The sequence below is a fragment of the Corvus cornix genome, chromosome 1A (assembly GCF_000738735.6).
Source record: "Corvus cornix cornix isolate S_Up_H32 chromosome 1A, ASM73873v5, whole genome shotgun sequence".
Lineage (NCBI taxonomy): Eukaryota > Metazoa > Chordata > Aves > Passeriformes > Corvidae > Corvus > Corvus cornix.
This window is the reverse complement of record NC_047057.1, coordinates 34,774,880-34,789,367: the sequence shown is the minus strand read 5'-3', so window position 1 is coordinate 34,789,367 and position 14,488 is coordinate 34,774,880. Positions and strand designations below refer to the sequence as shown.

Here is a 14,488-nt window from a genome sequence, read left to right as displayed (position 1 = left end):
TAATCCTCACTTACAAATCTGATATAAAGGAACTCTGTGCACCTAAGAGCATAAACGAACCTTTTAGTGAATTCAGTCATTCATTACAACACTGCTATAAACAGCAGGCTGCAGCTAGTGCTACAGACAACAATAAGCTAATGAGCCAGCAAGACTCCCCACTTTGTTCACAAATTCCCACACCAAGTGCTTCTGCAGAAGCTACTGGATTCAAATAAGGCTTTACTTAAGCTAAAAGAAAAGCTATCAGTAGCAACCCTCTGGCCTGACTATAAAACTCTCCTTTATATATTGTACTTCCTACTCCAGCTAAAGCAACTCTATTTTATTTCTTCAAAGGGCAATGGTCACCTAAAGAGCAAGAGTATTCTGTCTCTATGACTCACAGTAAACAAGTAAAGGTATCAACAGATCTTTCTATTAGAGAGGGTGAACTCACCATCCCAACAATGTTTCCAGTCCTCTGATTTAAGGGATGGATAATTCTGAAATAACAGAATTATGTGGCAAGGTTCTCTTATATAGACACTTGCTTTTCTTGTTAATGAAATTTGATAACAATGATCTTGTAGGATGCTACTGAGGATCTCTCATTAATACAACTACTGAAGATGGCTTTTCATAACTCTTCCATTACTAGTTGGAAAAGTTAAAATGTACAGACTTTATAGGACATAAATAGACTTTATTATCTTTTTATAAATTATCAACAGAAGTCTCCTTTCAACTAACTATTGATTATCTGGGACAGGGAATAAAGAGAAAACTACTTTTTAACTACTTCAAAACTATTAAGTCATCTGTTACTTCATATTTAAAATTATAATGAAGGTTCTACCATCTCCTCAAACCATCATTATTAAAGAAGTAAAATTTCTTCAGTTTCTTCCTACAGCGGGCAATTTTTTTTATTTTTGTAGGAAATGACTATATTTCATAGTAGGGAAAGGAGTAATTTTTCATATTTAGGTGTGCAGCAAGTTCATTAGCCAATATTCTTAATGCAATCTCAGACTATTTGCCTACACATAGGCAAGCAGCTTGACAAGCAAAATTACAAATTTCCATGTCTCCAAGTTGCAGTGTTTGGAACAATGACTCTCAAAGAGCAATTTCATATTATAATTTTCTGAGTATGTAGTTTAATTAAGAGCAAACACATATTTTGTCCTTAGTGCACAAAGAATGATGAGTCTTACCAAGAAGTACAGTAAAATTTGGAATAATTTCTATGTAGCAAGAGATATCCCTGTCACACAAGCGTCCCTACCAGAAATATGCTTCAAATTCCTCTTTCTATTCAGAATTTAAGTGTTCAGGGACTTTAAAATCATTAGGACAGAGCACCACCAATATGAGACAAGGGCCAAGAATGTGCCAAGCAGACACAATGAAGGGCAGAATTAATGGTAGAGTAACCTTTTCTAATGAATCTACCTCAGCTAACAGCATTTTTGTTGTGAAAATGAAATAACTAAGAGGTTAAAGTACTGTATGAATAAAATGGAAAATAATAATTAACCTGAGAAATACCCCTCAAGTGGGTGCAGCAATTTGAAGGTTTGGGATCAATCCATCTACACTAAGCAATGAGAAGCGTGCGAGTCTTTTGAGGCCAACAGAACACAGGATCACTACTCAGAAAATCTGTGCAATGTGCTGTAATTACAGTGCATCTTGGAACAACAGCACTGCCACTGACCCCACTTCAAAGTAATACTGACTTCCTCTGCTAATAACATCTCAATCCCCTTGCACAGTAACAGCAGCAGAGCATGTATTGGGATACTTTATTGCTCAGCTTCACATTGTCTTTGTTGACCCAAGTCACAAAGAAATGTGAGTCTGGAACCTCAGTTTTAGGTGTATGGGAAGCAACAAGTAACTGGGCAGTGTCAGGAGAGCAATCTCCCACCATGAGCACACTGCCCTCATGTAGTCATTGGCTCAAAGTGTAACAGGAGTTAGAAGCCACCTCAATTTAGAGTGAATACACATATTACAAACACAGCTGGAGGTTTCTGGGCCCATCCAGCTCCCAAGGAGTGTAAAGGTCTGCTCTCTTGTCATGTCAGTACCTGAGAAGAAGGGTTGTGTGGGACATAGTAAGATGTATAATGCCCCTATCCCCTGTGTGCAAACAGGTAACATCAGTGTCCAGTGATGGCACTGATATGCACCCAGTTCCCATGAGATATTTTGGCAGGTTGGGCTAGAGGAACATTACAATTTACTGTGCTATATAAGTCCTGTGGAGACAGTGACAAATTTTTTGCACCAATCCTGAAGAACTAACCAGATGCTGTAGAAAAGGGTTAATTTGCTTAAAGGGTTCATACACTAAGTATTAGAATGGAGAAAATCAGGGATGTAAAGTGAACTTGGAATGACCTTTTCCAGATCATGTGACCAAAAAAAAATTATTCATCGTTTGATTAACACAGGAAAACTCTAAATCTTTGACTGAACAGTTGCATGTCACACACACTTGTCTATAATGATTAAGATTTAAGTTGTATGAGCACAGAAGTAATACCGGTAATTTCTAATGTTTTCCTTTAATGTTTTAGGCCACTAGAGGGAAAGGTGCCATATGCTTAGCAATTACTTGCCCCAACACATTTGATAAAATAAATAAAAGTTACCAGGTATCTTAAATTTCCTTTTGCCCCTAAATCCCTGAAGGGAAATCAGAAAACCTGGCATTAATTTCAACAAGTGTTTCAAATTCAGCTTATCTGAAAAACCTGCAAGTTCATATTTCATCATACCTGTTGTATTTCCTTCTCTGTTCTTATTTCCCATAAGAACAAGGGATGCCAAATGTATCATTTATTCCTACAAAACTACAATAACAGATAAAAAAAGGAAAAAAAAAAAAACCAGAGGAAACAATTTTTTTTCTAGTGCAAACATTAGTGCTTACAGTTTTTCATAATTAGAGTTAAATAAGCTGTTCCACTGAGAAGTTTGATATGGTTGCCATGTAAGTGCTTGACAACATTTTTCCAAAGCAGCATTCTGTCCATCACTGTCATATTCTTGCACTTCAGCAGCACAGTCCCTTACAGCTGCTGTAGAGAGATAGTGAAAATTCAGTTATTTCTTTTGGGACTAGCCAAAAACCCTGCATAGACATTTTTATAAATATATTTACATAAATGCACATATATATATAAATCACAAATGCATTGCATATATATTTAAATGTGATTATCCTTTGCAGTTATTCCACAAGATTGTGTTATATTCTCTTGCTCTAGAAAATAAATTTTTCAGCTTTCCTGATTTGCACAACAATACACAAGTAGCACTTCCTATTTTTTATTCTCTCCAAAAGGATGGATAGTTTCCCTTGGTGGGGGGGCAGAAGGAAAGCTAAGAATTCTACTGTACATCTGCAACACTGCAAGAAGCAATTAAGCAAAATAATTACATTTGTTTCCCATTCCCTTTAGTATGGGTTTGAATTGAAGAATATACTACAGGAGGCACAGTTTTCCAATAACAAGCACATTCACCACTACATCTGGTCAATGAATCTGGTTACTGCTTTCTGCCTATACGATAGAGAATTCTTTGACAGACAGGGTCAACCACAATTCTCTGACATATTATACATTTTATGAAGACAGAGGAGAATGTGATAAGAGAAACAGATAAATAGAGTGCAGTAAAGATAGGAGAAAATATGTCATTGAACATATAACTAAGATACATCCACAGGCAGTGACAGCACAGTAAGACAGAGCCTTCAGAATCACTTCAGGCCCAAGCTTCATTTGCAAGTCCTCACTTCTGACATACAGCAGTGTAAAGATAGATAGATAGATAGATAGATAGATAGATAGAAAGAACACCACAGTAAAGAAATTCACACCTCACTTCTAAATGATCCCCATGCCATTTTTACTCATACCTCTGTTCTTTTTCCAATGCACATGTCAGTGAGATTTTATTAGAAATGACACCCAGAGAAAGTCTATTTCAAAGTTATATCTTTTCATATTAAAAACAGCAATAGCAATTTCAGATACAGAAGTGTCTGCTTGTCTTCTCTTTTCAGCAGTGGTTTACTTAGAGGAGTAGTCACAATCAAGAAACACTGATTAAATCAAAGATATCAAAGGAAAAGCAACCTACTAAATCCAGTTTCTACTCATTAAAAGTGTTCTAAAAGATTGATTTAATGCTGAAAATAACTTACTCTGAGGAAATAACAAGCAGCTCCTAGATTTTTCACTAACAGACATAGGTGAAATTCCTCAGATAAACTGGTCATTACAAACTGCTCATTCAGAGAGAGCCTCACAGAAGCTTCACAGAAGCTGATTCATTTCTGTACATGCCTGATAAAGTTTTTTTGTATCAATTGGTATAAACTTAGCACTTTTATCTTGATAAAACAATGAACCAAATCAATATGGGGAATAGGTGGGAAAGAACATACAGCTTTTACCAAGTTTGCTCATGCATACACTTAGCAGAAAAAAAACAAGGAGTGGAGGAGATAATGGGAAAATGCAATCTCTTTGCTCATCCACCCCATTAATTCCCTGTTAATCTGACCCAAAATGCTTTCTTTGCCCTGTCAAGTTAGTGCCAAGCAAAGTTAGCAAAATATGCTATCATCTCCATACTGGAGATTCACATATGGAAAAGGGCAGAATATTCTATACAGAAAATCCTCAGGAAACATGAACCTCTAATGCTCTTCTCTCTTTGCCAAATCTAAATAGATCCTAGTTTTCCAAAAAAGTACATTCCTCCAAACCTGGTAGTGAAGTACAATCCATTAATACCATTACCTTTTCTGGTAAGGCACAGAGCTGTGCTCCTCAAGTATTCACTTGTCTATGGCATAAAACATTTCATCTTCACACACTTGCTTACCTTGTCTGGAATCCTGAGACTGCACTGGAGAATCAATGACATCTCCTAGTAATTGGGAGAGCTTCCTTTTTTTGCTTGACACTGCAGAAATACTTCTGTAAAAACGTAAGTTGCATTACTCATTTATAAGTTTAAATATAGATATTACAAAATCATAACAAAAGAACACTCACGATTCTATTACCTCATTTTAACTGCACTGTCACCCAAATTCTGATTTGCTGGGGGAGGAGATTGTTGGTGGGTTTTTAAAACTGAATTATCCAAATTTTTCCTTCCAAAACATTTTTTTTTATTTCATATGAATAAAGAAGTTGATCCCATTTAAAAATTTACACAGTCCATAAGTGTCAGGAGTTTAATTTCCTGACATTTGCATTAAAATCACAGCTTTTATCTTGAATAATTTTACTTTTTACCAGTTAATGTCAAAATACCAGAGCCATTTTAAATAATTAAGCACCTACAACGCACTGGTGGGTTAATATGGCAGGTAGTATATGATTACTGCTTCACTTGCTTACATAGATATGAGAATTTTTTTCTCTTATGTCATTTGCTAGAACACTTACAAGATCCTCATGCACAAATCTCTACAACAGGTATTGCAAAACACCTGAATATTTTTATAATCCAGTTATGAAAAACCTCTTGGTTTATCATTAGCCTTCTTCAGTTTTAAAAATTGAAATCCATTCCTACTTCCAATCTAAACTTCAATCAAGATGGTTTAAAGAACCCTTAACCACAAGGGTCTCAAAAATGTCTAAACACTGCCATCCTGTGGAAAACCCTACACCCACAGGGATTTATAACCAATCTTAAACCAGCTCTACTATTTTTTGCATGTCTCATCCTTTGCATAAAAGCTTTATCATTTACCCAGAAATCTGAGCTGCGTTAGGCTGGAAGCATGAATAATTAAAACCCAAACAGCTGGAGGATGTAGAATGATTCCATGGAGTCACAGCATTTTCTGTCTTCAGGCAGCAGTCTTGGGAGATGGTGGAAAGCTGCCTCATGGCATTGGGGTCAGAGTAAGTCTCCATGAACCCACAAGGAAGCTTGCTGGGTGCCATGGCAGATGGGCATGGCAGTGGAGGCTGCAGCCCACTGGGCCACAGAGTATTGTACCATGGGGCTGAGAAAAATAAACAGATAAGAGAATAAGAACAAGGAAGAGGAGCTGGAGATCTTCCTACAAGCTTGGGAAAAGCCAAAGTTAATATCACCTACTTTGTAGCTGCGGTGGGGAATATGGTTCTGATCCGGAGTCCGGTGGGGAGTCTGGCAACTGGCTTTGCCTAAACATGAAAAAGAGATTTTAATTTCTGCTGGAACAAGCCATGGAGGACAACAGCCAATGCTGAAAGCAAGTGGAGAGGGACCACCAGGCTACTGACAAGGGTCTTCAGGAAGCATTGTTCACCATGTTTGCTGCCTCTTCTCACATGACAATGTCACTTACACTTCATCAGACCATCTCCTGTGGCCCTCCGCCTCTCTGCCATGCAGGAAGACCCCATCCCATCCCTTCTCACCCAAATCCACCCTTCACAACCCACTGACTTCAATCCTCCTTCCTTCCCATGAGTGGTTCTTCAGTTACCTGCAGGCACACCAGTGACTCTGAACATATGGCGCTCACAAGGGATTTAAGCCCCATTCTCTCTAGACTAAAGGTTAAAGACCTATAGCATCTTCATCTCTCTTAAGGAAGAGAAAATCCTATGCCATCTTGCTGCCATCCAAATGAACTACAGAGGGTTCTTCTGTTACATTAGGAATAGATAGAGGTTCAAGAAATGGATTCTCAGTCCTTTCAGGTATTCCTATGAATTGTCAGCTGAAACACTGCTCTGAAGCCTGACCTGAAAGGCAAGTCTTAAGATGCATGTTAGGCTAAAAATGCTACAGCAGAGGAAGGATGAAAAATCTAATGAGACACACCTCCTTTACCAAAGCCTAGTGTTCTCACAGAAGCTGAATAAAATAAAATAAAATTCCTTAAAGAGACACCCTCATATGCATAAAAGCATACACACAGCAAATATTTTCAAGCATCAATGGACAATTTTCATTCTATTGTTTTCACTTCAGGTTTTGTATTTCTGAGTATGGATAGCATTAAAGAGAGCAGTTTTATTTTTGGTTACAGCCTATTACTTTTGACATGTGCTCATGCATTTCATAATGGTATTGCTACTGGTCTTCTAACATGTCACATCCACAACCTTGCATTTAGGGTTAGCTTCAACCACATGGCTCCTCTTTAAAAATAAATTTTAAAATTCCACATTAGAATTTTCTTTAATTTCCTTCAAAATAGATTCTCTGATGCTTTTAAATACCATGACTACACCCTAAACCTTGTTTTCAACTTTGAATAGTTAGTAAATATTTCATTTTAATTTTTTTTCCTGTGGGATGCTTGATCCATATATACTGAATTCCAATTGTGCCTTGTAAAATTTAAAAATATACATATGTAAAAGTCTAAAACTTCCCTTCTACACATTCAGCTCATATTCTGGCTTCAAATGTGGCCTTGGGTACTTGATTTCTGCTTTAACTTAGATTATTTCAGTAAAATACAGACAGACACTTTCTAGGAGAAAGTATTTATGGAATACAGAGGTAGTAGGAATATATCTCCAAGTTAAAACTTTACTGAAATTGATACTTTTTGAAGGAAAAGAAAATAATCTGTATTTTAAATGATCCTGTATTACAAACAGTATATCAATGAAATGCCTACTTAGAAAAAGGCATGGCAACCCTTTTTCTCCTTTCACTGATAATGTGGAAGGTATTACTGTAGAAAAAAATGAGGAAATCACATGGTGCTTCACATGTGACGTAAGAGAAGAATAAATTTAAGGCTGATGGTCTTTCTGATGCAAGTTGATCTTCAATGGAAATTTCAATGTACACCCAAGACCTTGGTGGTAACAGCACCCTTTTCATTGCACGTGACATTATGAAGTTCTGCATTTTATATGTGCATATGGAGGCTTTTAATATTTTTCTCCTTTGATATGTTTTGACAAGTTCCTTTATGAGATTCTATTCTGTTTATGCACAAATTGTCTGCACTACACACAAATACTTAATAATTTGACCTGTACAGATCTAATGATTCAGTAAATATTCTTAATCCCATAAATAATGAAGTAGGACTGTAGTATTAGTGTAAAACCCTGTTCAGCCTCCAAACCCATGATAGTTTCACAGATGGTTTTCTTGCATGTAAATACTTTGTAGCACAGTAACTATAATATCTAACTTCCTTAAACTACATAATAGCATATTTATATATACATTTATATTTCTGTTGTATTTTGTGTATAAAAGCAAAATAATATTTTAAAGTTGTCATACAGGAGTTCAATAATCTTGTTAACCTAAAACACATTTAGTCACTCTAAAAATAAAGGCTATGGATATTTATATATAACCTCCTAATCGTTTTTTCTTTACTTTTATAGTGTGGGCAAAGAGAATTAACTCATTATTCATGATTTAGATCAGATAGGAGCCTATTTAGCCCACTTTAAGTAAACATGTGCTGCTGAATCTGTCTAGAATGAAAAATTCCATGTTTAATTATTTTTAAAACATCCCTTCTTGCTCTGCTTCTTGGCAAGTGCAAGTGTAATAATACTATTAATAGTATTTTGCCTTGAACTACAATCATCTGACAGTTGTCTAGATGAAAGATTTGGGGTTTAAGTCTTTGATACATAATTTTCCACCCTTGACCATAAGCCTTTGCACTATGCATCCTTTGATAGTTTTAAAGTTAGTCTCAAAAGAGACTGACAGATGGTTTCTGTTCTGAACTAAGTAGGGTGAAAACAGTAACTCTGCTTCCTTCAAACTGGGAGACTTCCATTTTCTCTCAATTTATTATACAGTAGTCTTACTTTTATCGCTTATTCTGTACATAAACAGTAAATTAGCACTTACAGGAATTTTAAAGTACCGGTTCTGCATTTAATGTCACAATTAGCTCAACAGTTGTGAACCAACGCAGATTTCATTATCATTCGTTCTGTTGAACAAGAGGACAACCGTATTTCCATTACTGGCTGTAGTTAATTTTTTCTAAGTCTTCCTATGCAGCTTCAAGAAACAATGCCAAGAGAGCCACAATCCTCTTGAAACTCAGATTTTATCATGGCACCAATGAAAACAATTCAAAAGCTGTGGCTAAGGAGAGGAAATACATGTTGCTATAATACTTACAAAGTTCCAAACTCTATGTCGCTACTAATGAATTCTTCCAACAGGCTTGTATCCACCATGGGATTTTCCAAGGCTCCATGGACATCTTGCCCTGAAGTTAAAAGTAAAAAAGACAGAAATTCAGAGGGAATTGTCAGTGTTTCAGAATAAGTAATGCTGCCCATGTTCCTACACAAAGGAAAACCAAATCTCGCCTGTCTCATGTGTAATGAAAGGGTTATGCTTCTGGTTTAGTCACTCTGGGGAAAAGGATGATGAGAAATGCAGAGTAATTAATGATGTGCAGGGCACTGCAGATGACAGTGTAGCACTGGGCAAACACCACTGAATGCATGGCATTAAGGTTTCAGTGAATTACTACAGCAGGAAGATGAACGACTCCAGTCTGCAACTGAGAAAAGGGCTTTTGAAGATCATTTCCAACTCTTTCACATTGAGGTCAAAACAGTCTGTTGGGTTGAAGCTCAGACATAGTCGTACACAGATCCACTTTGTGCATTAGTACTCACAAGTACTGCAAGTGAGTTTCTGAAACACTCAATCTAAAAATCCACCATCTGAGTTTAAATAAAGCCAAAATAAAGCTTTAAAAATGTTTGATTGGTGGCTTCCTTTTATTCTGCCTAAAAAATCCAGCCCACTAACATGTTAAATGTATTAGCAAAGAGAAAGGTTCCATACTTTGTCCTTTGTTGCTTAGTAACTGGAGGCTATAAACAGATTTTATGATTATAAAGTTTCCAGAATTCATGTCAACTTTCGTAGAAAGTCATCAGGCACTCATTAAAAAACCCAGACAAGCAGCCCTACTCTGCAGGCTCCCCACCTCTGTGGCAAGTCTTCCACAAATACAGGTGTGGCCAGTCAGAGTGCAAACAAGATAAGGACTTTGACATTCCTGCTTGAGCTGCAAGTGCCTCTGTACCACTTCATACATGATAAAATGGACCAGCCCACACATTCAGAGCTTCAAGGCTCAACCCTGGAGTCTGACACCAACCACGACCCCTCAGTTCAGCTGCAGCGTGTGAGAACACAAAAGGTTAATCACTGCCACTGGCTGAGGAGTAGTCACTGCCTTTAGTGCGTTTGCTGTCTTCTCACTGTACTGCCCTGCATAGTACACTTACCCTAATATATCTTCAGTTCCTTTTCTGATGTCTTTCTCTGATAGTGTTCCTTCTTGATCTAGTGCTTAGAAAGGACATTCATGCAAGCAGAATCTAAAAATCCACAACCTTGCACAGGAATTCCCTCTTGTATCTATCTTAATACATAAATTCATATTGCTAATAGACATTTCCCAAATTGCTTTGGAATAGTAGATTAATCTAGGTTTTGTTTACTTGTTGGTGCTGCAGGCTTAATTTTGACTGCCTTTCACTGGGGGATAGCAACTTGCAGGTGTGCTACTGATAGATCCTTGCATCTCAATTTATTGATGTTGTATACAAAGCTGTCCCACACACACCAGACAAGAACCGATTCAATAGGTGCAGCCCACTGACTTAGCAAAATTGGAACACACGAAGTCTGGAAGCAGCAGCAAGTCACTTTGCAAAACCAGCTTAATGAGTACAAAAGAGCTTAACTTTCCTTAGCAGCTTTCCTCAAACCTGTTGAGTTCTCACCTTTTCATTCTTCATGTCTGAATACAGTGTAACCCCACCTTGAACTACAAACCCTTCTCCTTTTACTAATGTAGTGCACAGGAAAAGGATTCAATCACCTTCTCCTTCTTTTACCCCACCTGTTCTTCCTGTTCAAACTACCAAACCCTCATGCAGAATGATATAATTTCATTACTAACTTGAGGCCAGAGGTCAAATACAAAGTGTTTTTCCTGTATAACACAACCAAGAATGCTTCGTTTTGACCAAGATCAGAGACAGGCTCTTTTGAATCAAAGAATACAGCTCTAAACAAGGCCTTTCAAATGGACATCCCACAGTCCAGAGATCAGTTCTGTTGCTAAGTGATGACAACAGAAGTATCTATCATTTCTTCTTAACCTCTCCACTTTGCATGAACAGCTAAATGGGGAGGAGGACAATGAAAGGATAAGCAGCACTGGGAGAGGAAGGAAGCACACCAGGAAGACAGCCCACGACTAATGAATGTTTGTGGAGCAGGTGAAAGGAAGAGCGGGTACATTTTGCTGCCCTGTGGAACTTTGTTAATGTACTTTCCAGGTCAGTGGCATCACAGGCTTGCACTGTTTCAGCAGAGGAGGACTTACTGGATCATATGCAGATTTATTTTAAATGGTGGCATCCACCTCACAGGCATTTGATCACAGTACGTACTTAACAGATGTGGGCGGTATGCAAGCCAGTCACTCACCTGGATGCTGCATGCTTGTAAGAGCAGAGAACTGCGTGTATGTGACAGGACAAGCCCTGCTGTGAGGCTTCTGTGAATACAGCTTCCTGCACAAAACCATATGCATGGCTAAGAGCTGCTGGAGGATATGTGGAGTCAGCAGCCTCAATCATCAGCTTGTGCTTGGGGATCTCTGCTTGCAGTTCACACTGCAATGTGCCCAGACATCTCTGGAAGAGTCTGCACGGAGTGACACATTCAACTTCAGTCTCACTGTGCAGAGAACTCCCAGCTACCCAACAAACAGATGAAGGTGAAAGGCCAAGGCAGGGCCATGGCAGGGGGTTCACACAGAGATGTTTGCAGAACACACACTGCAGTCACAGGCTGAATATTACTATATAATTTTTCTCATTTCTTCATAAGCTTGATACTTCTGTTGTTTGGTCCCCAAGTCTAAAATCTGTCAGTACTACCACTGTCTTCTCTTCCCCTGTTCTTTCTTGCCTGTCCGTAATACTCAGCCACAGGCCTGCAAGGAGAAGTATGAATTCCAGCCTCTTAACTTGGCAGTTACTCTTTGGCAGTCATCCCCTTCTTTCCTCCAGACATGAGGTTCTCATCACCTGGCTCCTCAGCTTCATTCTACAGTCCTGTAGCCAAGTCTCAATCCCTGAAAACCTACCTTGATCAATTCTCCCAACACTTTCATGTAGCCTTATATATATATATCTGCATTTAAATCGGCTGCCTCCTTTTCAGTGGTATCTAAATGGAAAGTGAAGGATAGGGGACAGAGAAATAGTATTGACTAAAGATCTGTACTAAACTAATAATTTCCTGACATTAGAAGAGGACACCAGGAAGCTTCCAGCCAAGTCCAGCAATGTGTAGTAAGATTAGTGTTAAGATAGCAGCTACTTTACACAGGAAACAATCCCTATATACAGCTCAAGGTGTAAAAACAGCGCAGAGAACATAATCAGTGTTCAGTAATACCTGCTTGCTGAACAGACCAATTCATACTGTTTGCTACAAACCCTTGCACTTTGAGGGATATGTTTCTGCTTGAGAATTAATAACTGATTTCCATCTAAAGATACTTTATCATGAAATTATGTCGTTTTTTTACCAAAAGAGGCTTCAGCACTTTATGAGCTCCACTATACAGGCTCAGTGGAAAGTCCAGCTGAACCTCATTGACTTACTAAGGTAAATATTACTTATGGGGCTTATAGGCCCTTTTTTCATGCTAAAGGACTCCAAGGACTGGTTGCCATTTAAATTGTTCACAAATTCCAGCTCATTTTGACTAGAACAGACCTGGTGTCATTGACACAAGCTGCAGAGCTACAGGGCTGTAAATATAAACCAGATGTAGCTAGCAGTGCTGCAGCCAACCAGGACATAGCCCAGCCTAGGTTATTCAACTTCAGGAAGACCTGTAACTCCAAAGTGTAAGGAGCGACTTTGTGTTAAGATAGACTTTTTCCCCCCCCCAAAAGTAACATTTTCTGTAGAAACAAATCTTTTACCATTAATATTTTATATTTTTCATTTAATCTTTTATTCCTGTTTCAATCTCTCATCCTTAAAATGGTATGTGGCATCTCTGGGGTTTAAGTGTTTTGTATTTTAAGGGCATGTTTCTTCAGTGGCTTGGTTTATTTACCACAAACTCTAATCTATATTCCATGTTACCCATGCAGGAGCATGAGTATACAGAGAGGTGTTGGTTCCACTAAGGAAGAGATTTCTTTAGCTCACAGACAGCACAAACAAAACACATTTCAGACACCTCAAAGTAACTTACAACAAAAGAGAAGACTGAGTTCAACAGTAACTAGGCTGACCTTCCATCAGGTCTCTCAACCCATTGATAACATCAGCCAGAACAGATTGTTCTGCCACACACAGGCAGAAGAGCTAATCAGGAACCCTGACCTTCCCTTGACAAATAGGAACTTTGTGACTGTAAAATGCAAAATGTTTTAATTATAAATACTCATTTCAACAGGAATAATAGGGGAAAAGCCTGCATCAAAGATGAACTCTCTAATATGCAATTGAAATGAAACAGAAAAAAAGATAACTTCCCAGCCACACAACACAAAAGCCATTTACTTGAATGAGAAAAAGCAAAGGTCAAATCCCTGAGTCATATCTAATGCAAAAGGTCTATCAATCATTCAAAGAAGTGATTGTCAGGAAAACAAACATTATTTCACTTTCCTTGAAAAAAAATACCCTGTTTCAGACTGCCCCCTCTCAATATTGCAGATACAACTTTATCTTACTAGTGAGTGTCAAAACAAATATGCACTGTAAGGAACTAAAGCACAGGGGAGAGGGGATCTTTTTTGTTCATGAATTTCAAATCATCTTACAAAGCAGACCTATAGATTCATTAACTGCCAGCTGATGCATTTGTAAGCCAAAACTGAATCACTGAGGAACCACTCAGTAGCATCATTCTCCACTTGATACTGCAAGATTCAGTTTTTTCATAGCCTTGAAAAACAATGTTCTAACACTGCTATGACTAATCACAGAGACCACCAAACCAACACTAGCAGTTTATTACTCTTGCCTCATGAGATTTTGCCTCATTCAGGTGTTACAAAGCCAGCACACAAGCTGTAGTGCTAAGCTGCAGAGACACCATCACTTAAAGATGGCTTTGCACTCAGTAAATGTAACCCCTGCTTGAAAAGAGGGCTAACCACCTCTTCAATTCAGCTTGCTCCCTTTTCAGACTTACTTATGGTTTATAACAGCAAGAGAGCCTACTCCATGCTGAATAAATGATTAGCTCTTGCAGCCTTGACACATACCTGTGTCCAGATAATGAAATTCAGCCATCTAACAGCATCACCGTATGCTGTATAGCCTTAGCAGACCTTTGTCACATCCTAATGGAACACAGCAGAACCACACATTATGGAAGAGACATGACATCCCAAGAGGTTTGTTTTTCCTATAACTAAAAGGAATCAACAGAGCTTCTCCCTCTCACACTGGCAGA

The 14,488-nt window shown here is 38.1% G+C and overlaps 1 protein-coding gene across 5 annotated transcripts in view; it reads right to left on the bottom strand.

The window, feature by feature from the left end:
- MYRFL (myelin regulatory factor like) overlaps positions 1-12,836 on the bottom strand; it is a 37,157-nt gene extending 24,321 nt beyond the window's left edge. For all 5 annotated transcript variants that reach the window (XM_010413678.4, XM_019279877.3, XM_019279878.3 and 2 more), the window contains exons 1-5: positions 9,142-12,836; positions 6,130-6,197; positions 5,776-6,034; positions 4,894-4,988; positions 2,927-3,074 (exon numbers count right to left, since the gene is read on the bottom strand). In XM_010413678.4, coding sequence (XP_010411980.1) covers positions 2,927-3,074; positions 4,894-4,988; positions 5,776-6,034; positions 6,130-6,197; positions 9,142-9,344 — 773 coding nt within the window. In that variant the 5' untranslated portion in view covers positions 9,345-12,836. The remainder of the gene's footprint in view (positions 1-2,926; positions 3,075-4,893; positions 4,989-5,775; positions 6,035-6,129; positions 6,198-9,141) is intronic.
- Positions 12,837-14,488: the final 1,652 nt, after the last annotated feature.